Source organism: Sorex fumeus, unplaced genomic scaffold (assembly GCF_029834395.1).
Source record: "Sorex fumeus unplaced genomic scaffold, SorFum_2.1 ptg000043l, whole genome shotgun sequence".
NCBI classification, from domain to species: domain Eukaryota; kingdom Metazoa; phylum Chordata; class Mammalia; order Eulipotyphla; family Soricidae; genus Sorex; species Sorex fumeus.
The window spans coordinates 2,848,946-2,874,054 of NW_026606100.1; the positions used below are offsets into that span (position 1 = coordinate 2,848,946).

The window sequence follows — 25,109 nt, forward strand, 5'->3', positions numbered from 1 at the left end:
ACTAAACGCTTCACCTGCTGTTACTCTGTCTGTTCCCAAGGCCTGCATCTGCCTCTTAGAAGGGAGTTGGTGAGGGCCATTCAGCTCTAGTTCCCTGCAGGGTGCCATGTATCACTGAGGCTCGGGTTCACTGCTACCCCATCACTCTACACATTGTTGATGAGGGGGTGTCCACAGCAAGACCCCAAAAGGATGTGCCTCATTTCCCAAGCAGCAACTGCCTCTGGCTCGCTGGTTCAGAATCATCTCCCAGCCTGCATGTTTCCTGTGAACCTCTGAGCATCAGAGCCGATGTCAAGAGCTTCTCTTCAAAGTTTGCTTGTATGCCTCTTCACATAGGAACCGCAGGACATTAATCAGGGGGCCATGTAGCTTACAAGCCCCACATTGGGATTTGGCCTGTGGGGTCTTGAGCCCCAGGTCTCCCTGTCTTCACTGGTACGGCCACACACTTGCTACCACTGTTCCGGGACCCAAGCTTAGCATGGAGGGCTCCAGAGGGAAGGATAGGATGGTAGAGATGGAATACTGAGGCATAGGACAGATGGAATGGGATGCTGTCACCTGGATAGCCCAGAGACACCAAGAGGGAACCCAAAGCCCTGTCAGGCCACGGCGGTGAGCACATCTGCTGGGCTCAGTTTACCACCACTACTCTCCCCTCCTGGACCTTTTACTTCCAGACTTATCCTTACATCACCATCACCTCTAGCTACATGTCAGCTCCAGGACAGGCATTTCGGTACATAACCCAGGAGAGAACCCAGAGGGTGGTTTTGCTTTTGTTTTGCACATGGATGTCTGCTTCAGTTACTTGTGGTTTCTCTGTAATCACCTGTGGGTCACTCCAGTTTGGAAGACAAATGTCTGCACTTTTCTTACAGAGCTAAGCCATGGATTTTCCAGTTTGTTCAGATGTTCTCTCATTGTTAGGATAGGGTGTTCATTTTCAAAACACCAAAATAAGTGGCTCTGCAAACCAGGAAGCCACATTTTTACCTTGACTGGGCTTGTAGGAGCTGGTCTTTAGAAAACTACCCCTCTGTGGCATGACTTGCAAATATTTTTTTCCCAGTTGGTCACTTGACATTGCCTGGTTGTTTTTTTTTTTTCTATCTAACTGTTTACTTATGTGGGCTAGGTCTGTGTTGGGTACAAAGCAAACTAGGGAGAGTAAGACTAACATTTTCTTTTTTTTCTTTATTATAATCCACAAACAGCAGCATCAGACATGGTCAGAGATCTGGACTCCAGGTTTGAGCCTAATGAAGGAACAGTTAAGTCTGTGGTTGCCAAATCCATAAGAGCCCCTACAACACACAGCTGCGAGCAGGTTCAAAGGAGGAAGAAATGGCTCCTCCAGTTATGAACGTTCCTTCCCATCTCTTCCCTCTATCAAAAATGATTCTTCACAACTTTGGGCCCAAGGGTCCAAGACATTAGATTGTTGTTTTCCTTCCTGACCCCAACAAGTGGGGGGTGTGCATCCAGATGTTATTTTGGAAGGGAGGTGACATCTGGCAGTGCTCAGGGGTAGTTGATACTTGGGGGACTATATGCAATGACAAGGATGGAATCTCTGTTCGCTGCGAGGTAAGCGCCTTAACCCCGTACTCTAGTTCTGGTTCCTTAAGTATTATTTTAAGGCTCGTGGATTTAAACCTTTCTGATGTTTATTTGGTTTTTGGGCCATAGCGAGCTGTGCTAAGTGCTTTTCCCTGATCCTGTGACAGGGATCACTCCTAGAAGTACTCAGGGGACCAGATGGGGTGCCAGGAATTGAACTTGGGCCAGTTGCATGCCAGTCAGGTGCTCTGCCCCTGGTACTATCTATCCGGCCCCCTTGCTGTTGTATTTTAATCCATCACAATTAGACTTGCTCAGTAAAAGATCCTCTTCACAGTGAATCCTGAGTCCTTTCTAGAAACATTCACTGGTCTTTGAGGACTTGCCTCACATCTGGTATGACAGAATGTTTTAGATTCATTTTGTAGTCGTTTCTCCAGAAGGTCTTTGAGTTATTAGGAGACCAGGGTCTGGGTTCAACTGCCTCCCGGGAGAGTTACTTCATGTTTCCTGGCTTAACTTCCTGGCAGGGAAATTAGACCATGGGTGTTTCTTGCTTAACTCCAACACTGATAACTCTGATCACAGCTGAGTTATAAAATGGGAACACTGCTTGTATTTCTTTAAGGCTTCTATTTGCTTCTCAATGGAAAGCACTGACTTGTACTTTTCCTACATACTAAAAGGAGCTTTGAAAAACACTGATAGGGGGCTGGAGCAATAGCACAGCAGGTAGGGCGTTTGCCTTGCACGCAGCCAACCCGGGTTCGATTCCCAGCATCCCATATGGTCCCCTGAGCACTGCCAGGGGTGATTCCTGAGTGCAGAACCAGGAGTAACCCCTGTGCATCTCCAGGTGTGACCCAAAAAAAGCAAAAAATAAACAAAAAAAAAAAAACCCCACGCTGATATCTGGAAACATCCCCTAGGATCTGATCTAGGCAGCAATATTCTTTGGGGTTCCGTTTTGTTTTATGGGGGGCTATGCCAAGGGACTACTCTCATCTTGGTGCCTGGGAGTTGCTCCTGAGATCTCCAAGCCTGCTCAGATCGGGACTGGGTCTCCTCCACCCAGATCCGCCATCTTCCAGTAGCTAGGCGTTACACCCACCAACTGCCCCTGGCACTGTGTAATCCTATCAACGGCCAAGACCCAGAGACTATAAAACTGAGCTTCCAGAAGAAAACAACGCAGAGTCTCCTGCCCCCGCGCCTGGCTGTCCTCATCAGTGGCCCCTTGGAGGGGGGTGGGTTGAGCTTCCAAGCAGAGGCCCGCCAGCTAAAGACCTCCAGAACCAGCCACAACCATGCTTAAGACCACTCTTCACATGCTTAAGACCACTCTCCACATGTTCAGGCGAGACTCACACATGAAGGAACTGGCAGAGGAACCCAGGTGTGCAGGACCTGGGGCTGAGACCTCCAAGCCTGCTCGGATTGGGACTGGGCCTCCTCCACCCAGATCCCCCATTTTCCAGTAGCTAAGTGTTAGACCCACCAACTGCCCCTGGCACCGAGTAATCCTATCAACGGCCAAGACCCAGACTATAAAACCAAGCTCCCGGAACTCTTATTGTCTAGTTCTCGCTTCAAAAACTTGGCAGGCTACTGAGAGTATCCTGCCCGTGCGGCAGAGTCTGGCAAGCTCCCGGTGGTGTATTCGATATGCCAAAACCCAGTAACAATGATGGGTCTCGTTCCCCTGACCCTGAAAGAGCCTCCAATGTGGCATTTGCTAAAATCTCAGGACTAGGATAAATAGAGACGTTACTGGTGCTTGCTTGAGGAAATTGATGAAAAATGGGATGACAGTGATACAGTGAAACCCAAGGGACTACTCTCATCTTGGTGCTTGGGAGTTGTTCCTGGGAGTGCTTAATAGACCATGCAGCACCAAAAATCAAATCCCAGCACACTCAAGGCAAGTGCTCCACCACTGACCTATATGCCAGGCCCACAGTGTGAAGCCACCGAATGGAGTTCCACTCATTCACTCAGGCAGCAGGCAACATTCTATAAGTAAGAAGGTATATGCCTACTTGTTCTTTACCACACAGCAGGATCTCTAAACAATAGTTGTTGTTAAACCTTGAGGTAAATTGTCGAGTATTCCACTGAGAGTTGGTGCAAGTAGTTTCCCTCCCAACTCCAAGCACTGCCTCAATCCATCCAAGATGATACTTGTATCTGTCCTTGTTAGGACTCTTGGTTGCATGTTAAAAAAAAATTTACTCCACAAGAAAGTCTTTTTCCGGTGAAACCCCTCACTCACATCTTTCCAGGTATAAAGGTTTGGTTTTAGATTTCTTGTGGTTTTTAAATGTTACTTTTAAAACTAAGATAACAGAGTTTATCAAGGCGTCTGAAAGCTTCAAGTTCAGAGTTTCAAGATGAATGTCCTTTGATTTAAAGAATCCTGCAGAACTAGATTATTGCTTCTTAGAATGCGATCCACGGCCTAGTAGGATATCAAGACCACCCAGAGCCTGTCAGAAATGCGAAAACATCATCCTCACCCCAGTTCTGAGAATTGCAGAACTTTCAACACACTCAACACAAATGCTTTTTGTCCATACACACACCCACACTGAGTCCTGAACAACTGGAGCCGAGCTTCTAGCAGCTCTAGGCTACTGAGATGACTCAGCCACCTCGGAGTCCCAGTCCCACAAAGCTGAAGGCTACAAAGGAAGTTTCCATGGGGTCCAGTCAAAAAGTTGATATAAAGCCTCTGATCTCCCTTTGCTTAGAGCATTTGCTTAAAACAAAAAGAAACAAACATAATTGTACTTTCTATTTTCTCTGAATTATTTTGGGGACCACACAGCTATTCATTCTCGGGGGCCAGAGGTCACTCCAGGTGCCAGGGATCAAACTCAAGACATCCATATGCAAGGTTTGACCACTCGAGTCACGTCCTGGACCTATCACCTATCAATCCTTTTTTGTCCTTCAGGAGTGTGTGTGTGTGTGTGTGTGTGTGTGTGTGTGTGTGTGTGTGTGTGTGTGTTTTGTGTGTTCTGCAACGCAGAACTGTCTTTCCCAAGGACCAGGAGCCCTTGCTTTGAGATACCAAGACAGACCAGCTGCAGGTCCCCAACTGTGTGAGGATGGAAACCTAACTCAATCAACTGGCAGATACAATTCCCTGCCTTAGGGAACCTCATACTTTCCTGACCTATTGTCAAGTGGTGGGTGTAGTGAACCCCATTCACATTAGAGATGTGAAACCAAACCATTAAATAATCATAAACTAATGCCACATCAATTTTAAAAAAGGGGGGGTTGAGGAAATTTCAGATGGTAGTATTAATTATAAGATGCATCATTCCCTCAGTGCCTTGTAACACATAGCCCTGAACAGGCAGGCAGGGCACTGAAGGGACTCACGAAAAGCAGACCCAGGCAGCAGCCCCACAGCCTCTCCTTCGCCTCAGTGTTCAGTTTCAGTGTCTTTTGGGCAGTAAAGAAATCTCACCTGAGCTTGGCTGGGTAGCACCAGACCAAGAGAGACCACAGCCACTGGCACAGAGACAGCAATGCTGATGGCTGCCCACAGACTGAAAAGTCTTATCTCCATGCCTGCAGAAGCCTGACTCTGCCTGGGCTGTGCAGCCACCACCAGCCAGGCCCAGCCTAGACTTAGTCCCGAGCAGCCTTCTACACACTGTCCACTCAGATCTGGCATTCCACCTCCCCAGATCCTCCTCTAACCTTAGTCTCCAATCTTTTACCTTGCTTCCTGGGTAAACACCGACTCCCCTCTTCCTGGATGGCTCACCTCCTTCTAGGCTACTAGCCCTGGCTGCACGCACCCGCCTCAGCCACTCTCCTTCACCCAAGCACTACAAACCAGAGGGACTAGCCTCCTCCGCCCCCTCACACCAGACACAGGATTTTTCACATTCTATATCTTGGGCACCAATGACTTAAAGCAAGTCCTCATTGTGGTAAATATTTTTATTGCAAGTTTTATCAGAAAAACTTGTATTTACAGGTCATTTCTGAGGCATCATTTCATTGGAGCAAGATACGATCATTTTCCTAGAAAAACCCCATGGGAGACAAGGAATAGAGGTCTCAGCTGATAATTTACCATCGTCAAGTAATCAAGTGGACATCAGTTCCTTTATACCAGTATCATTTCAATATCACACAAGTTAGTCATAAAAAACTTACAAGTCAGTAACCTTACATCTTAATCTTCAAAGACAATCATTAAGCTTTCTTAGATTTCTGGAGACACGAAAATAAAAATCATTTCAAATAATAGCACTCAAACACCATGTATGTTTGTAATGAGATTCAACACTCAACTTTATGCCGTGTATTTTCCAGGTTTTGGCTGTAATAACCCTCACAAGCTTCTCAGGATCTTCATCAGTCTTGTTTGGGGGCTACTGTGCCATGCTGGGCACCTAAACAGATACAACGTGTTAATGATGCCTGATGAGACTATCGTCTAGGTGGGTCTCGACCGCTTTAGTGCCGAGAGCGGAAGTCTCCCGAAGCCCACTACTAGCCCTTGGTTATCCCTGAGCTGGGCCCTGCACTCCATCACTTATGCTCCGAGCCTGATGGTTTGATCTTCCGAACGGCTTCCAGAATAGAAGCAGGGTCTACCTTGTCTCCAAATTCCTTCTCCCGGTGCTCAAGGAGAATGCCCTAAGAGAGGAAACAAGAGGCACGTCCGGCTCAGTTCTGGGTCACATCAGCTACCCCCTCCCCTCCCCAGGTCCTCTGGGGAAAGGCTGCGCACGGCAGCTGGAAAGCACCATGGGGACAAAGACAAGGGTCACTGGACACAATAGGGTGATCCATCCCAGAAGGCTCTGGAGCTGAAAAAAAGCCTCGAGGGGAACCAGAAAGTCTCCAGGCAGAGGTGCAGATTTAAGAGCACTCCAGCTGAAGAGAACAAAGAGAGCTCACAGAGAACAGCCCCAGGGCAGGGAAGCAGGGCTCAGGTAACAACAGCCTTAGGCAGGTATCAGATGACCAACCCCTGGTTTCCTAGGAAACTGGAGGCTACTCACTTCAGATAGTTTTTTTTGGGGGGGGGTGGTGGGGGGGGCAGGGCTGAGCTCCGGGCTTTCTACAGGCTCTCTGGGATAATGCTTGGGGAGCATGGGCAACCTTATGGGGTTCCGGGGAATCAAACCTGGGCTGGCCCTGCGCAAGGCCTTACACCCCCCCCCACCCCCCTTTCTGATACCTTGAAGCAAAATTCAGCAAAACAAAAGAGACCCAGAGTATCCTAAAGTGGTAAAAAATAAAATAAGAGGCCTGGGAAATGGCTCAAAAGGCTGGATACACGATTTGCGCGCAGGAGCCCTGGGGGGCGGGGCGGGGGGGGCGGTGTTTTAATCCTTGGCACCTGATGGTCCCCAGAGCCCACTGACCAGGAGCGGTCCCCAAGCACTCAGTAGGGGCCCCAAACAAAACAAGATAAAGTCTGTCTACAGGATGACAGGACGACTCCCCATTTCCCACTGTCCTGTTCTACCACTCTCTGCAGTGTAAGCACACGCCTCCGAAAGCATGTGTGTTCAGCATCACCATTTCCAGGGAAATCCCCACTGAGCAGCCGTTTATGTGGGAGGACTGTAAAAACTCTGCCCCCGGGAAAGGGGGAAGGTGAGGCATGTCCTCAGGTTTGGGCAGCCCTGTCAGCCGCCTCCCAAGGAGGAAAGCAGGGGGAACTCCAGGGAGTACCAACAAACTCAAAGACACGCCTAGCAACCCCAGGTGGGAGCCAGCTGAGCTTGGGGAGTCCGTGAGCCCCAGGTGACTCATGGCAGGCAAGAGAAGGCTGGCAAGGAAGCCGAGCCCTGCCTGGAGGCTGGGGGGAGGGCAGGGCCCATCCCCTTGTGGTGAGTGGGAGGCGGCCAGCAGCCCCTTGGGAGACGCTCTCTGGGCACCTCCCCGCAAGCGAAGCTCAGGCCGGGTTTCTGGGACAGGGCACTGCTGGACTCCTGACTCGATGACTAGGGCACCGCGTATCTGCTGGGGTATGTCCTGTTGTGAGGACTTTCTCCCAGCACGGGGCGGGGGGTGGGGGGGGGGTGGGAGGGGCGCGAGTAATGCTCCACAGCCCACACTGGTGATGAGGAGGACGCGGGCACTGCGAATAGGCTTGTGTTATACTGGACACCGAGTCACACTGGAGTTAATACAAACAAGTGGTAGTGGATGCCAAAAGATTTTTTGGGGGACGACTTTTTGGTGTCTTTTGGGAGGGGGCATGTCTCCCAAGCAACGATCAGGAGGCTGGGAGCCTCTCCTGGCCATTCTCAGCCAACCTAGGCTGCCAATTCAGTGCCAATGCCTGACGACACGGGACGGCTGGGGACTGCTGTCTACAGGATGACTCCCGGCTGGGCACGGGAGTGCTGGGGACTACCTGGGCCACCCTGGTGGTGCTGGGGGGGCTCCAGGGCCACAGCCAGTGGTGACCAGGAGCCTCCAGGGCTCTGTCCTGCAACTCTCAGGGGAACACACGTGGTGCCAGGAACCGAACTGCAGTCAGCTGCAGTCAACTACAAGGCGTGCATCTTAGCGCCCTGCACTGTTCCTCCCAGCTCAGGTGCCAGGTTTACAAGGAAGCGATTAGGAATAATGCTTAGGAGGTGAGGCTGCCCGGCCACACTAGCCTGCACTCCCCCCAGGGTGGGGAAACAAGCGATCATCAACGTTGGAAGTGAGATCGGCCAAGGCAGAGCACGACTATCACTCCTGGCCACGGGTTTCCAGGCTCTCACTCCTTGCCCTGGAGACTGCGTCCTGTTGCCGGCCCTGTAGTGTGGGAGGGGCTGGCATGGTCCAAGGATGCTCGAGGCCCCACACAGTCTGGGCGGCCAAGAGCAGCTGCGTGACAAATGACACTTTCCCCTTCCTTCCCTTCCTCGAGCTCCCCGGCCTTCTGGGATGAAGGAGGCTTCCAAGAGCAGAAACCCACCATCCCCATGCCCAAGGTGGACCACAGACCCAGACACCCACAGCCCCACACGTGGATGCTAGGCATTTACCTGATCTCCTGCTCCTACCACAAAAACTCCCCCAAGGATGAAGCCTTCCCCTTCCAGGTTTCCAGAGAAGCCTCCCTTCCGGGCCCGGAAGAAGTTAGACCAGACACCCAGACGGACAAATCCCATAAGCATCATCTTGCGCTTCTGAGGACCGAAGAACTTTTTCTGTGGGAGAAAGACAGGTCCTGGATGAGCAGTGTGCATGGCTGCCTTGTGGGGCTGGGGGAGGGGGACTTGTGGGGTGGGGGTGGGGTCCAGGTCTGTGTCTTCGGCCCCCACCGCCCCCTGCCCCGCAGCTCCTACTACCACGGGAGATGGAGACTCCAGCCAGGTCCTGTCCCTGAGCCCTGGACAAATCCCACCTTGGGAGGTTGGATCTGCCTCTCTGGACTCTGACCAGAGCTCTCTGGGGTGAAGTCCTTCGCTGTGCCCGGGTGAGAGAAGAGGGGCAAGAAACAGGGTCACGGGGCTAGAGCAATAGGTAGGAGGTATTATAATTAGCGGGTAGGGCATTTGCCTTGCACGCGGCCGACCCGGGTTCGATTCCCAGCGTCCTATATGGTCTCCCAAGCACTGCCAGGAGTGATTCCTGAGCATCGCTGGGTGTGACCCAAAAAGCAAAACATAAAAAAATGAAACAGGGTCACAACGCCTAAAGCAAAGGGGTTGGTGCTGCCCCTCCCCATCCACCCCGTACAATGTGGGGGAAGCTGACGCCGGCTTTGAGGCTCTCAGTCAGGAGGGGCTCAAGTGAGAACCCCGAGTCCTGCAGGGGAGGCCGAACTCCAGCTCCAGGCCAGGACCTGCCACACCTGAACACAGCCCCCCAGCAGTGTGGGGCGCACAGACACCTCTCCCCTCCCGCCCAGGTACCTGCTCATCCAGGAAGATTTCTCCACTGAAGTACGGCTGGAAGTCTTTCACCTCCGTCTTCACCTGCTCCTTCACCACCGCATAGAGGGGCACACCCAGCTCCTCCAGCTTGGGTTTCAGCGCGGACAGGTCTGCCGCCTCCTGAGGAGGAAAGGGGGAATTCAGGGCCACACCGCCCCACACACCCCTATCCTGCAACCCAAGTGTGGCCGTTACTGAGTACAGAGGAGCCAGGCCCGCAGTCTGGCAGAAACAGAGACAGCCGCATGGTCAGAAGGACACGAAGCTTCAAGACAGGCCCCCAAGGTCCCATTCACCTTCTCCACAGTGGGAGGGAGAGGTAAGATTCCGACAGTACGTGTTCCCACCACGACACCAACTTCCCCGCCCCTGGCCAAGGCACTGCCCCCCCCCCCCACTATAGACTGAGCCCACCAACACGGACCTCCTTAGTAGAGTCCCCTCCACAATCATCTTCCTTCTCTAGCCAAGCCCTAAGTGTGACTCGGGGTCTTGTTGACGCCATTCTCCCTGGCCAGCCCTGCCCACAGGGCAGCTCCAGGGGCACACGCCCCCTCTTTCCTCCGTGGCCACATTCTCTACGCAGTCCGCCTGTGGCCACGGAGTCTCATACGGTCTCTTTCCATTCCCTAATAGGTCTCCCGGCTAGAGAGAAGCTTCTTTCCCTCCTATCTTGGGGTGAGCACGTGGCTGGGTAAACAAGGCACCAGGCGGGAAGGTCTGAAGGCACAGGTCGGTGACAGAGAGGGGGCGGTCAAACTCCACAACCCACAGGACCGCGCACCGGATGGACCAGGAAAAGACCTGCTCTTAGGAACAAGATCCTTATTTCCCGGAGTGTCAGAATGAAAGGGGGGAAAAAAATAAAAACAAAAGAGCAAGAAATCTGTGCAAAGGCAGCCCACCTGCCACAATACAAACACGCTGCCACAGGGTGACAGCTCCATTATGTCACTTTCTAGAACAAGCAAGCCAAGGACTGGATTGAGCAGAATCCCTACGGCATTTATCAAGGCTGGAGCTGACCAGCGACCTAGAGCGGGGAAGGTTCCTGGTCTGACGTGCATGCAGGACTGGCAGGGATGGAACCCAGACCCTGCGCGTGCCAGGTGTGCGTGCTTCCATGGAGCCGCAGCCCTGGCCCCTCACTAACTCTCTCTAAGGTTTTACTCACTTTTCCCAGGCTCTTTACTCTGGGTGTGTCAGGGCACAAAGCCCTCAAGTGGAAACTGAGTCACATACTGGGCCACTCAAAATAACTCTTGACTGCCATCATCCAACCACGCTTGCAAGTTTCCACACAATGCCCTGCCAGGGCAGAGACCGGGGCACTGGAAAACTGGCTCTTGGGACGTTCTGGGAAACGGCTTTGGGAAATCAAGTCACAACAGGCTTCCAGGCGGGTGTTAGGAAATGTTGGAAACTGAAGGCCCTGGGTCTGGCCTGACCTCCCTCGGGAGGTCTGACACCCTCTAAAGACACCCTACATGTGACACTCAAGAACTTGCGGGGAAGTTCTGCGACGCGGCAAGAGGGAAATTAAAGCCTGGTTCAGTTTAGGTTGCTAGTCATCGGAGCTTAAAGGAGATTATTCTGGATTTATCAGGGTGGTTCCAAACTAGAATTGTAAGGGTCCATATAAATGTGAAAGAGGAAAGCAGAAGAGTCTGTGGCAGTGACTCAACAAGGAGAAAGAGTTGGCCAACCACTGCTTGTCTTAAAAATGAAAAAGGCCTGCATGCTATGGGACGGTACAGGAGTTCCGGAGCTGGCCGTGCCTGTGGCTGACCCTTGTTCAATCCCTGGCACAGCCTTCAGTTCACGGAGCCCTGCCAGGGGTGATTCCTGAGCACAGAGCCAAGAGTGAGCCCTCCACACTGCCAGGTGTGGCCCAGAAACAAAACCCTGATCGGCAGCTGCATGCTACCAGCTCCCCGCCAAAATACAATGTCCTCAGAACCTGGGGCTTCGGCCAATGCCGCCTGCCTGGACACAGACAGGCCATGTAACTGTGCCTACCCTAGCTTGCCTGTCTATAAAGTGACAAGCTGGACACTATCATCCCTTGGCTTGCCCCTGAGGGGCCAACCTGGCGGTCACTTAAGTTCTGACCAACGCTCCTGCCATTACCACCATCAGCATGGCCGACTACACTGGGTTACTGACCCATGGATACGCGTTCACAGTGAGGCCACAGTGCTCACATGGGTGGCTTGCTGCACTCTGCCAAGGTCTCCACGTACGTCCTCAAGAGGTAGACAGGCGGGCCCCTTCTAAGATGGCAATTGTGCACCTCCTCAGGTGCTGCGGCTGAACCCCAGGAAGGGCTGGCCAGGCCCATTTCAGAACAACCAGACACTCCCGATCAATAAGCCAATTCTTGTGCTGGACATCAGGAACAGAACTGGAACTGATCCCTGTCCGTGAGTAAGTGGGAGGACTGTGGGCCAGAGCCATAGTACAGTGGATAGGATATCTGTCTTGTGTGCAGCTGACGCGGGTGTGATCCCCAGCATCCGGGTTCCAGAGCTCACCAAGAGTGACCCCTGAGCACAGAGCCAGGAGTACCCCCTGAGCATCGCTGGGTATGGTCCTAAGTCAAAACAGTGGAAAGACTGTCCAGGATGCAAACAGAAGAGTGAAAGGGGTTGGGAGTACCCAAAGGGAAGTCACGGTCCCTGCTCGGCCCAGGGTATGCGGTATTGTTAATAAACAGGGACCCAGAATGGATCCAAAGAAAAGGCCCAGACCACACAGCAGAGAATGGACCGCTGTTGATCAAAGGCTAACGTGGGCCCACGAGTCTTTGGTCCTGGCGAGGAGAGGGGCGACCCCGTCTGCTGGGACCCCGCTCGGCCTGGCCCTCAGGGGCACTCACCTCTCGGCAGAGGAAGCAGCCGGGCCTCCGCACGGCCATGATCACGGCTCCGCTCTTTGACCAGAGCTCCTTCGCTTTGAAAGTCTTTGGTGCTGCGGAGAAGCAAAGGGAGCTCCGTTATCTCTGCCCAGCCCAGCCCAGCCCAGCCCTCAGCAGCTCAGAAATGGCACCGGGCCTGGGAAAGATGTGACGGTATTTCACAGGTGAGAAAAAGCAAACAGAACTCAACATGCGACAAAGTCCACCGTGAATGGCACTGTGAATCACGGTGCCCAACGGGAATGCCAAAGAGCAAAGGGCAAACACAGGGTGTGTGTGTGTGTGTTGTGTGTGTGTGTGTGTTTGAGGAAAACCAATATGGATTAAGGATCCTTGATATATACTGAAGAGGACGACCTTACTCACTCACTCAATACAAATTTAATTTGCAAACATGAACATTCTGAATTCAAACATTTCTGGAAAAAAGAAAATCACTTTGCTGATAATTCATGGACACTGTAACAATTACTAAGGTGGTTCTTTGGTCACAACCCCCAACTCCTGAAACCATCTTCAAGGGCTAGAGCTCAAAGGAACTACACGCTCACTTTCCACATAGCCCCCGGCATCCTGCGCCCCCACCCCACAGCCACAGGCAGCTGGTGGCCCCTGACCACAGCTGGCCGTGGTGCCCTGGTAGCTCACAGCACCACTGGACTCAAGATAAACTGCATCACCAGGTCCAAGCTCCCAAATGCCAAGGTCATACTGCTGGACCAAGCATCACTGAGAGACGTCACTCAGTTGAACATTGCTTGGGAAGCCCCCCAAAATAGTCAAAAAGATTTAAGTCAACAAAAATATAATTGGGCTTTTTCAGAGAGACAGAACAGCAGGGAGGGCACTTGCTTTGCATGCAGCTGATTCAGGTTTGATCCCTGGCACCCCATATGGTCCCCTGAGCACCGCCAGGAGTGATTTCTGAGAGTTGAGCTGGGAATAACCCCTGAGCATTACTGGGTGAGGGGGTGAGGCACCCAGAGCCAGTGGTGATTCAGGCTGCTCCTGGAGCAGTGTTCTGGGGTGACTTGGTGGTGGGCAGCGCTACCAGGGGGGAAAACCAGGGCTCCGGTGTGCAGAGCGTGCATCCCAGCCCTCTAACATCTCCCCAGTCCCTCACAGAGGTTCTTACAAAATTCTTCTGACTCTCCATGTATTACCAGCAGTATTCTCCAGGGGGAGGGCAGAGAAGTTGTCTCACAAGGAAATTCCCCTGGGGCGACCCATTACTGCAGCACTAGCCTGTCTCTGGGGTCAGTCCCGCACCTAGCCCTGTGCCCTGCACCTGCGGGGCCTCCTTCCCAACGCTCCAGGTCCCGCGCCCCAGGTGTAGACGGTCAGCTGTGCCGCTGTGCGCCTGAGCGTGCTCACCGGTGTCGGGTAATACACACGGCTAGTGAGGCCTCAATAGAACGAGCCACGATTATCTCAGCATTGCTCGGAGAAATCCACATCCTCCTGGGCCGTTATATAAAAAAGAGGGGTGTGTGTGGGTGGGACGAGAATCCCCCCGTTCACTGGGACTGGCAAACTCGGAGCCGAGCAAAGTTCGGCAGCTCTTGCACGGTCTGGTCCCTGAGCACTACGTGATGCGTCGCACATCCGGTTTCCCAGAGTTCCCTGGCAGGCCCCTCTCTTACTGGGTGGGCAACCAGTGCTTCCCTCTGGGGGGGCAACCTGGGGACCACTCAAATGCTGACAAACGCTCACGCCACTACCACGATCAGCATGGCCGACAGCTTACCAGGCTGCGCCACCATGGACACGAGTTCAGGTGTGACTTTCTGCACTCCGCCAAGGGCTCCACGTAGGGTCCCTAAGAGGTGGACACACAGGTCCCTTTTAAGATGGCAATTCTGCGCTTCCCCAAGTGCTGCAGCAGAACCCCAGGGAGGGCTGGTCAAGCCCGTTTCAGTCAGGGCCAACCAAGACACCGCTTTCACTCAGCAATTTTTTTGTGCTGGGCATCAGAAATGCAGCATTAGACAGGATCTTTCTTAGAATTATTTGTCATGTTTTCTCTTTCTCCCCTTCCCCTCCCTGCTCTGGTGACCATCCAGGAGCCTGAATATTCTCAGAATACTCTAGAATGGCTGCTTTAGGGCAACTATTGCTAAACGTTGCATTATTATCACAGGTAGAAGAGACAACAGCAGAAAGTGAACAATGCTTCCGAGGAGATGCAAAAAGGAAAAAACACCCTGTATACCAAAATCACAACTACGTGATAATATGCATGCATCAGGAGGGATGTGCGGAAAATAAAAAACCATGATGTTTACCCAGTGAAGGAATCATCAGTAACTTTTAAAGTGCTATTAAAATTTTCCTAATGCTGTTATACTGTTGTTTCCCCCACCCCCACCAGCCCCCCCAGTAAGAGTTATTTTGGAAAGGAAAGAAAAAGAAAAAAAGCCTCCAGCATCCAGAAGCTTGGAAAAGTACTGGGTGCAGAGGGGCTCACCACTTACTCATTTCTATTGTTTTCAGGTCTATGTCCTCCAGATACTCCAGGCTGGCTTTCTGAGGCTTGGCTAGGAACACGTCGGTGTTGGCCAGGAGCAAGGCCAAGGCAGCAGCCCCCAGGGCCCCGGCACCAATGGACCACATCCCCATGGTGAAGAAACTGGGATCCTGGAGAAAAGACATTTCTGGAGACTGGGAGGAAGGAAGAAGATGTTACTGCTCCCACGAGAAGGCTGGAATCTGATCTCCCAGGCACAGGCGGAGACCGGGCAGCCGCCCAGCAGGCTGGAGGCAAAGGAGGAGGGGCAGCAGCGTCAGAGGGGGAACTGGACAAGGGCCACTAAACCTGCAAGGAGCATGGCGCACCAGGAGCCCGGCGGAGACGGACACACTTGCAGTTCCGCCTCAGAGCTTACCAGCGAGCGGTGATTAAAAACCAGCTCTCGCAGGTATTTCATTGGCTGGTCCCTCTCCCAAATCCATGGATATGACCTCTCGGATCTGAAGTGGCTGTCCATGATGTCCCCTGGGGGCCAGCTACTTCCTCTTCCCTTCCTGGTCAATACATCCCCTTCGCAGTGCAGGTCTTAGCTACTGTCTCTCTGGGGAAGGGGCGGCTTTCTCTCCTGTGCTGGCGGAGTTCTTAGAACACCGCTCATTGTTCTGTTGCTCTTTCTTCCTTCTTGGAACCTGGGGTCTTCCTCGCTGAACACCGGTGTGATTCCGTGTGCGGAGAAAATGCCGTGCACGGGTCTATGTGAGTATGTGTGTCTGTGTGGATGAGAGTGGGGGTGGATGTCTCAGTGCGTGTGTCTGAGTCAGTATCTGTGTGTGTCTACATGAGTGGGTGCGGAAGTTTGTCCGTGTGTATCTATATGAGTGGGTGTGGACACCTGACAATGTTTGTCCCTGTCAGTGTGTGTGTGTGTGTGTGTGTGTGTGTGTGAGTAGGTATGGCTGTCCGTGTGTTCGTGTGAGTATTCGTAAATGTCTGTGTGTCTATGTGAGTGTGGATGTCTGTGTGTGTCTCTGTGAAGAGGGGGAGGTACCTGTGTATGTGTCTACGTGACTGTCTGTGTGCATGAGTGGGTGGGGGTGTCTGTGTGAGTGAGGATATGCGTGTCCTATCTAACTCTGTCCCACTACCCACAGACTCACCTCTCCCCCGAAAACTTGTCAGGGGAAAGGATGTCTCCAGAAGGATTAAGCAAAGGTCTGGCAACCTGCCAGTCGTGGCAAAGGGAGTGTAGGAGATGCAGAGATGGGGGCAGGAGTGATGATATGGCCTGAACTTTAGGGAGAGAAAAAAAGACTAGACAAATTTAGGCTAGATTTGTCTCCTCCCAAAGTTCAGATCTGACCTGAGAAAAATATAGGAGGGTCAGGGAGACTGAGCAAGGGTTAAGGCACTAGCCTTGCACACAACCAACCAAAGTATCATCCAAGGCACCAATATGGTCTCCTAAGCTCCGTCAAGAGTGACCCATGAATGCAGAGCCAGGAGTCAGCCCCGAGCACTCTTCGGTGTGACCCAAACTCTCCACCTCCACCCCCAAATAGAAAAGAAATCAAAGGAAAGGAGAGCCTCCGTGGATGGGCGTGACCAGATAAAAAACGGCATTGCAACGCTGGCATCTGTACACCAGGGCAAAGGGACAGGGAAAGGGGGAGGTGGGGCGTTGGGGGGCGGGAGAGGTGCTGCTGGGGTGCGCTGGGTTGAGGGACTTGGGCCGGGAAAGCGGAACGCCTTATAATCCCACCGCTCAAATGTGGCCTCAGACTGGCAGGCTGGTCCCAGGAAGAAAGCCGCAACCTCCGGCTTCACCTCCAAACGGAGGAAGCGTAACAGGCACTATGATCGATCACGGCTTGAGAGCGTGGTCTGGTGATGCTACAGAGCCACAGAAGGAGGGCCGGAGGGGGAGCCGCTGCTCCTCCTGGGGGCAGGGGGAGGCACTGGTGCGAGCGGGCAGAGAAGCCCTGCCCCAACACCCAACCCTGCTCCTTTGGTCCCTTCAGACTCAGTTTCCAGGACTCTTTCCGGAAGTCCCGCCCACCCATGCTTCTACCTGCTAAGAAGTGTGCGGTCATCCACCTTGGCCCGGTGCCCAGATTGTCCCCAGGGCCCTTTGCCCGCGCTCTGCATGCCGACCTGTACCCCCTCTCCCCTCTTCTCTCCCATGGCTGTTGCTCAGCAGTCCCTGAATCCCTCCCACCCGGACCTGGTGGCACATGGTGGCTCTCCAGACGAGGGACAGAGCTGAACGGTGGAGACGCTGAGGCAAGACTCAGCACGAGGGGGCCTTCCACGGGCCGCTTCCAGCTCTTTTACGTGGCAAAGTTACACATTACAGGATGACAGCTCACCCAACCACTCGGGAAACCACAGCTCTCTCCCACTCTGTAAACAGCAAGCCCCCTCCACACTCTCGAACTACCGCAGGGCCTTGATGCACCGGGGAAAGTTCCCTGGCCTCATGGCACGTGTGCATGTGTGAGGAGCACACGGCACACGGCGTGGTCTCTCACGGCAGGCTCGACGCTCCTCCTGTGTCTGCGCGCAGAGGCCGGCATACAGCGCCACCACCCCCAACCCCCCCCCCCCCCCAGCAATTGCTGCTTCAACTCTGGTAACACGTCTGTGCCTTCCAGTGAGCCCAAGGGCCCCTGCAGTCGGCTCTCCCTCCAGGCCCCCACATCCATCTCCCCACTGTCCACTCACAACCCCTCTCCTGTGTGTTCATGAGGACAAGGGACTACGATACAACTGGATACAATATGAATTTCCAAACAGGTACTTAGCACTGACGTGTTCAATACAGACATGGCAATGTGTGTGTGGGGGGGGGGGGTAGAGGAGGGAGGAATTGGTGGTGATGCCCCACCATTAAGGAGACAGAGGCTTAGTACAAAGATAATCAAGCCAAGGGTACAAGTGAGACACCCGGCAAGGGACAAATGTGGGCTTGCCGGGAGGACAGAGGCGAGAGTCCGCTCTATCTGGTCTGAGCAGCCATGGACGCACCCAGAGGAACAGGTCAAAGGACTCAGGAAGGGGTGCTGCACAGGATGGGGAGGGTAGATTAGGCCCAGCGGGATCACCTGGGAGCAGGGGGCGGTATCGGTGCTGATGGCCCTCTGAGAATGCCAATGCCCCATCCCAGAACGCCCAGTCCCGCAGTCTCTTTCCTCTAGGAGCTGGAGCACCAAATGTGGGTTTTAAATGCCCCCACCCCCCGCCGCATTGTTCACCCATCCCACCCCCGCCCTTGTCTGGCCACGACCCAGAGAGAGTGGCCAGAGAATCACCCCTTTGTCTGAGGGCGGAGGTCACTACTGCAGCCCTGAGATATGAGGGCCTTCCCAGCGACGGGGGTGAGGCAGGCCTCCCCATGGACATTCTACTCCCTGTGGGATCTCGACTCTCTGCGGGTGGGAGGCGGGCAACACTGGCCCCTGGACACTGGTCTGAGGGCCCAGCCTCAAGTCAAGCCCTGCTAAATGCCAAGGCCAACCCCATCCCAGTGCCCCTGACACTTCCCGCCAAAGCTGGCTCCGAACCCTGAGTCACAGCAATGGGACCCTAGGGAACGGGGCAAGGGACCACTACTATCTCAGTGGGACATGCATTTCCACAGGGGCTCAGAGGGAGACCCCACGTCAGGGTTGGCTCAGAGCACTCGCTGCCCGTGGCCCTTCTGTCACTCAACACTACACTCAGGCTTACTGAGCCCCAGGCACCCTGATCCCCAGGGGGCCCACCTGGGGGCTGCCTACAGTCAGAGCAGCTACCCGACTGCACATTCGTCCGGGGTTGCCGGGGACTAAGGACAGGATCCCTCTGGCCTTAGAACGCCCAAAGAGCATTTTGCTTTCTCCCCCACCCCAGTCAGCAAGTCCCTTCCAACCCAGCCTCCTCCAGAGGAAATTTACTCTCCGGCAGATGTCTGTTCCCTGTCCTGCCCTTCCAGCCGGGAGCGGGGTCGGCTTCTCTGGAAGCTAACAGCAAGGCTGCGGAGAGTCCAGCCAGCCCCCAGGTGACCCAGACGCAGGACTTGGACCCCTGTGCGCCCCCCACCCCCCACCCTGCACCGTGGGACTTATCCTTTCCCATGCGAACTCCCCCACGGAAGGTGAAGCACCGGAAACCCTCAAGCAAGAACAGCTGGGGCGGCTCAGAGCGCGGGCGGGCGCAAGGGCAGGCAGCAGGGTCTGGGAAGAGCACTGGGGAGAGGGGCCCAGCAGGGCTCCCGAGGCCAAACTGGATGGGGCCACCCCTCACCAGGCCTCCTTCTCCCTCCAGTCCCCCAAAGAAGGGGTAGGACGAAGGCGATCACTAAGGCTCCGGAGATGCACCCCGCCTTTACAGCCTCTGGAAAGCGCTGACTGCACTCTGGACACTGCACACCGCTGCTGCCTCACGGTGACTGGACCCTGATGAGCAGCTCCCCAAACCTGCCCCCTCCCCACCATTCTGTCCCCCAATGTGCGGGGTGGGGGGGGCAGGGAGGGAAGGAGAGGAACTCACCATCTGCAGCGTCCCCACCTCCGCCGCTGCTGACAAAAAGTCCAGTCCAGGGGTGAGCGGGCAGCCTTGGGGTGCAGGGGACGGCAGGCGGGAGGCGGGGCTCTGGAGTCCTGCCTATGGCCGCTGCCGCCTCGCCCTGTAGGCAGGACCCGGCCACCCAGAAAACCCCGGGGCCACTCCAGCTGCCAATAATCCATCTCCAGAAAACATCAAAATGGAAAGTGGCCAAGACCACCCCCCCCCCGCCTCCCCTCAACCCCCACCCCTCCCGCCAGCCCCCCGCCTTGCCACAGCCCTTCCGAAGGAAAAAAAAACAAAACGAAGCCAAGTTTGAGTCATCTGCAGTCATGCAGATTATAACATCTGTCAGGTGCCGCCACCGCCACACACGCATGGGTCACGCATACCAACCCAAAGGGCGCCACGGAAAAAAGTCCCTTCCTCCCCACGGGCTCTGTGGTCAGGCTGCACTCCAACGCCCGGAAGGCGGCCCTGCCACTCACAACCCCTCCCCAGGGATCCTTTTTTCCAACTGTCTTTTCTCCCTTCGGCCCCCAAAGTGGGGGGACATCTCTCCTCAGTCCTCGGGCCCACTGGGCTCTCCCGAACCAGGCCCTGACCCACAGCCTACACCCGGCCCTCTCGGGGGCATCTCTGCTGCGCCAGGCCCAGGGCTCACCCCCACTCGGGTCAGCCTCTTTCCAGAGTCCCCCAGCTCAGCGAATGACATGAGCTTCGGGCCTCCAGGCCAGACCAAGGAGCCACGGGGCCAGGAGATGGCTCAGTCAAGCCTGCGCCTGGCTTAGGTTCAATCCTCTGCACCCGACGTCCCTCTGAGCAACACTGGGTGCAGTCCGAGAGGCCCCAAAGCACCACTGGGACAGTCCCCACAAGGCCCGAGCACCGCACTCCCCGAGGGGAAGCACGGAGCCCCAAGTCTGAGGCATGGCTGGCCTTTGCTCCACTGCCCACTCACAGGATAGTCTCTCATGAGCTATGAAGACACTCGCTCTGGACCGAGTCTCCGGGTCTGTTCTGACAAAGGACCTGAAAGAGTCTGAGCGGCCGTTTGCACTCTTGACATTCAAAGACATGGGAAACGGTAACAATCACCCACAAGATCTGATGTCTAGGAAGCCGGAGGGCGCCCGCTACAGATGTTGGACGTCCTGCTCGGCTCCTCTTGCTCTCTCCCCCCTCTTCCGTCTCTCCTCCCCACCCTTCATTCTTGCCAGTTCAGGAGCTGCCTCTGGGCAGGAATTGCTAAAGTGGGAATGAAACCCAGCCCCAGTGCAGGGTGGGTTCATTCACGCCTCAAACAAGTACAGGCAGACAGCGTGCTACTCTAACCACGGGGGTGCCCAGCCCAGTCCGGTCCCACCCAGGGAATCCTCCCTCCTCAGAATGAACTGGCCTGAGGCAGCGGGACAAAGGAGATGACGAAGAGCACGGGGTACTGTGAGCCTCCCGGCCCGGCTACCCGGAGAACGGAGGCCAGAAGGGCTGCTTCCCCTTCCTCCATCACCACCTCCTGCTGCTCCCCCCACCCCCTTCGCTCAAACTCTAACCCCTGCCCTCCTCCGGGGAGGAAAAGAGGCCTGTAAAGCCTCCCGAGAAGGGACCAGGGAAGGATTCAAGGTCACACCGAGATGCTGCTCAGTGGCTGTGCCGGGACTCCCACCCCCCAGTCTGTGGTTATGGACATTCGGATAGAGGCGAGGACAGTGGGTGCTTGGAGGTGAACTTGGAGAGGGGGGGTTCGGGGTTGAGAAAGTCTAGTACCTGGCCTGAGAAAGGCTGGAAGGAAAACTACTCATGAGCAGGGCCTGGGGAGCTGGTGGTGAGAGACGTGACCCGTCCCCGGCCCAAGTGCTTTTCATGCAGAACACCACAGCCGACCCACCCGCTTCCTCGAGTGGCCTTGAGAAAGTATATGCTCAGCTGAGCAGTGCTCCTGCCTCTCTCCTCCCCGTAGAAACCATGTCCTGGGCAACAGGAAGAGGTTTGAAAATGCCAGCACTGGAACCAGGCCATATGGGTCCCCAGGCCCCATGAGCAGGAGCTGATACCCGCATCCAGCCCAGCCATCAGTCACCACGGCTCCCACCCCATGCAACAGCTCTTACCTACCAGCCTTTTTTTTTTTTCTTTTTTGCTTTTTGGGTCAGGAATTACTCCTGGCAGTGCTCAGGGGACCATATGGGATGCTGGGATTCGAACCTGGGTTGGCTGTGTGCAAAGCAAATGCCCTACCCACTGTGCTATCACTCCAGCCCCTCTCACCTACCAGCCTTAGCCATCCCTGTCCTGCTCTGTTTCGGGGGGGAATGCCCACCTGGCCCTGGCCCTTTTGCCCGTGAGGGTGCCAGATTCAGAAAGTTCAGGACCGTTGGCTGCTGAAAGCGGAATGAGAGGACATTCTGAGCCTCTGGGGAGGGGGAAGGAGGCTTTGGGAGGTTCTTTCCTCTGAAGGGCGATCCCACAGGCCCCCACAATAGTCCGTTCTGTTCACCGGCTGAAGGGCTGCCCGCTGAGCTCGGGATCCCACGCCTGAGTTCAGTGAGGATGGCCAGGACATCAAAGGGGCAATGCCACAAGGCACACCGGGCACCAGGACCAGGCTGCTCAGTTCTGAGGGCAGGCCCCACCTCATCTCTCGGCTACTGGGACACGGAGACGGGCTGCCAGGAAGCGGAGGAGAGCCAGGTGGAAGGCTGCCAGGCCCCACAGAAGTGAAAGGCTCCATGCGGCCCTCGGCAGGGCTCACAATCATTCATTCATTCACTCATTCCCTGCACGTCAGCCATGAGCTGCTTCCCCAGGGCCCTTGCGGGTTCTGCAGCGCTGACTCCACGTTGCCCCTCTATTGGCTTCCGCACTGCCCTATGCACTAGAAGTGGCAGAGGAGGCAAAGGGCACCTTTCTGGGCCCGAGGCCACCGAGCTCACGCTGGCTCTGCACAGCTCTTGCTACACAAGTTTTGGCAACGGCCGACTTGGGAGCCTCTTTGCTCCACATTTCAGGAGGCAAGTTAGTTCCCAGTAGGCAAACGCTGACTGATCTCTGGGAGAGTTACACAGAGTCTGGAATTTCTCAAGCCCTGGAATTCCAGTCCTGTATAAACTTTCTGAGCATCTTCTAAGTGACACCAACACTTCTAAGACTATAATCAATAGCATCTTAGCCCCTTGGGAGGCGGGAATAAGATCTCAACTAAGTGGCATGTCCTTTTAAAGGAGGGAGACAGGGGAAAAGACAGATTGGGACTGACTCAAGAGGCTGGAGAAGAGTCCAGTGGGTAAGGGACTTGCCCTGCCAGCAGCCGACCTGGGTTTTAATTCCCTAGCACCACCACCAGTGACCCCCTGAGCAGGGCTGGGTGTGCCCTCCCCCACAAAAAAGAGGAACTCAAGCACAAAGCAAATTCTCCTACAAGCTCCAAGAATCTAGACGAGGTAGCACTTCTGCACCAGTACAATGGCAACGATTCCGAAATTACCTTCTAGAGAAGTAAGCATCAGAGGATTAAATGTATAGCATGGACTGGAGTGATAGCACAGCGGGTAGGGCGTTCGCCTTACAAGCGGCCAACATGGCCGACCCGAGTTCAATTCCTCCGCCCCTCTCGGAGAGCCCGGCAAGCTACCGAGAGTATTCGATATGCCAGACACAGTAACAACAAAGTCTCCAATGGAGACGTTACTGGGCCCGCTCGAGCAAATCGACGATCAACGGGAGGGCCTTTACCTTTACCATGTGCTTTGTAAACTAAACCACCTTACAAAGATGAGATTCTGTGTTTCCAGATGAACCAACAATCATCCCTAGAAAGCTGATGTATATCAACTCAGGGAATCTTACAGAGTGCATGTGGATCCCAATTCTTAGTTTCCCTATTGGGTCTGAGTAAGAGCAGCTGAAACAGTACCAGCAGACTCCTGGTCAATTGTGGGAGACCACCACCACAAAACCAATCTAACCTGCACCTCATGGCAGAGAAAGAGACAGTGACTTGCCCAGGCAGCATCAACAGCAGCCAGAAGAGGTGGTTTCGTCTCAATTTTGGCACCACCTTCCTCCTGGCTCCCTCCCAGACTGTGCAAGAACAAAGGTTAGGATATTGACCCATTGGGGTGACCATGGGGTGATTAGCAAACGGCTACTACCTTTAAAGCAGAGCACTGAAGTCATGGCACTCTCCCATTGTATTCTAGCAGGATGTTTACTGCTTCACTGCACTCACCATTTGAGGTTTGCAGTCCCCACTGCCTAAATTAAGCTAATCTTGTTTTTTACCCAGGGGACTGTTGGGGACCTTGGGGTCTTTATTAGAACTGGCGACTTCCCACAGTTTACGTGTTTCAAAACTAATTCTAAACAATCGTTTTCCTTTCTTCAATCATTTGCCAAACTCAAAGGAAAATAAATTCCACTAGAAACAAAGACAAAACTGAGGCTGCAGAACTACAGCAAGGAGCAGTCTGGGAAGGCTGGAAAAGCTTGATTGTCAACCCAGATTGTGGACCCCCGGGGGTGCTGTCTCCCTCCACAGCCTTCCCCCGCCTGCCCATCTCCTTCACCTCGTGCCCTGCAACCGGCACGCTTCGTGCTGTTGGTCTTTCCATGGTGCTCAGGCTCTTGCCCAGGATGCCAGAGTTTGGGACATGTGGAAAGGCGGGAACGCGGTGCCGCTAGAGTTCTCCACCAAGCTGCAAACAGTGGTCCTGGGAAGCACGAGGCGAGCACTCCTCACTCGTGCCGGACCCTTGGCGCCCGGCAACTCCGCGCGCCTCCCCTGGGGAGCACCCGGGCCCAACCCGAGGGGGCACAGGGCAAAGGCCTGGGTTCAGTGTTTGGGGATACCCCGGGGGTGGGGGTGGGGCACACGAGGGATCGCCCGCAGCTCCTGCGGGTCCAACTGCGGCTCCTGCCAGGTCGGGGCGCGAAGCGTGGACGCGGGGGCTTCGTGAAGGCTGCAAAGCGGGTGCGCGGCCGCGGAGGGCTGGCCGGGAGATGCGCGCGGGTCCTGGTCCTCGACCCGACCCGTCTCGACCCGACCCGACGTCTCCGGCACCCGCGCCCCGGCCTCCTTCTGCTCACCTGGCGCGCCGCCTGCGCAGAAGTCGGGGCCTCGCGGAGCGCGCGGACGGCCGGGGGCGTCCCTTCCCGTGCGCCTCGGCCCGGGCCCCACGCGCCCCGGGGATCACGGGGCCCCCAACTCCTCCCACGCCACCAGGGTCCCCCGGCGGGCTGGCCCCGCGCCTGCGCAGGTCGGTGCCGGCCCCGCCCCGCCGCGCCACTCCCACGTGACCACGCCCCGCCACTCCCACGTGACCACGCCCCGCCGCTCCCGCGTGACTCATCCTGGCTCCGCCCGCAGCCGGGATCCGGCTGCGCTCCCGGGCGGGTGAGTTCGCTGCCTTGGTCCAGCGGCGCCCACTTGGTGGGGGTGAAGCCTGGGGATGGAATCTGGATCCAAATCGGGTCTGATCGCCTCCCGGACTTTCTGCCCGGCAGCAGATTTCTGCTCTCCTAAGGGACGGGGGTTCGGAATCTTTTGGACCCGTTTGCATTAGCTTCTTCTGGTTTTAAGAGCAAATCTGAAATTGCCTGTCACCGAAATTACTAATATATATATATATATGTATATATATATATTTAACACACACACACACACATATATATATATATATTTTTTTTTTTTTTCCCC

General features: G+C 54.9%; 1 protein-coding gene across 2 annotated transcripts; it reads right to left on the minus strand.

The window, feature by feature from the left end:
• Window positions 1–5,806: 5,806 nt before the first annotated feature.
• PRXL2A (peroxiredoxin like 2A) lies at window positions 5,807–24,675 on the minus strand. Of its 2 annotated transcripts, none has more exons than XM_056120584.1 (6): window positions 24,500–24,675; window positions 14,877–15,039; window positions 12,364–12,455; window positions 9,465–9,605; window positions 8,592–8,756; window positions 5,807–6,231 (listed from the first exon to the last, which is right to left on the minus strand). In XM_056120584.1, the coding sequence occupies exons 2-6, from the start codon at window positions 15,019–15,021 to the stop codon at window positions 6,124–6,126; spliced, it is 651 nt and encodes a 216-aa protein (XP_055976559.1). In that variant the 5' UTR covers window positions 15,022–15,039; window positions 24,500–24,675; the 3' UTR covers window positions 5,807–6,123. The 2 variants fall into 2 exon arrangements, with proteins under 2 accessions (XP_055976559.1, XP_055976558.1); XM_056120583.1 differs by having other exon boundaries at window positions 14,877–15,063.
• Between the last annotated feature and the right edge of the window lie 434 nt (window positions 24,676–25,109).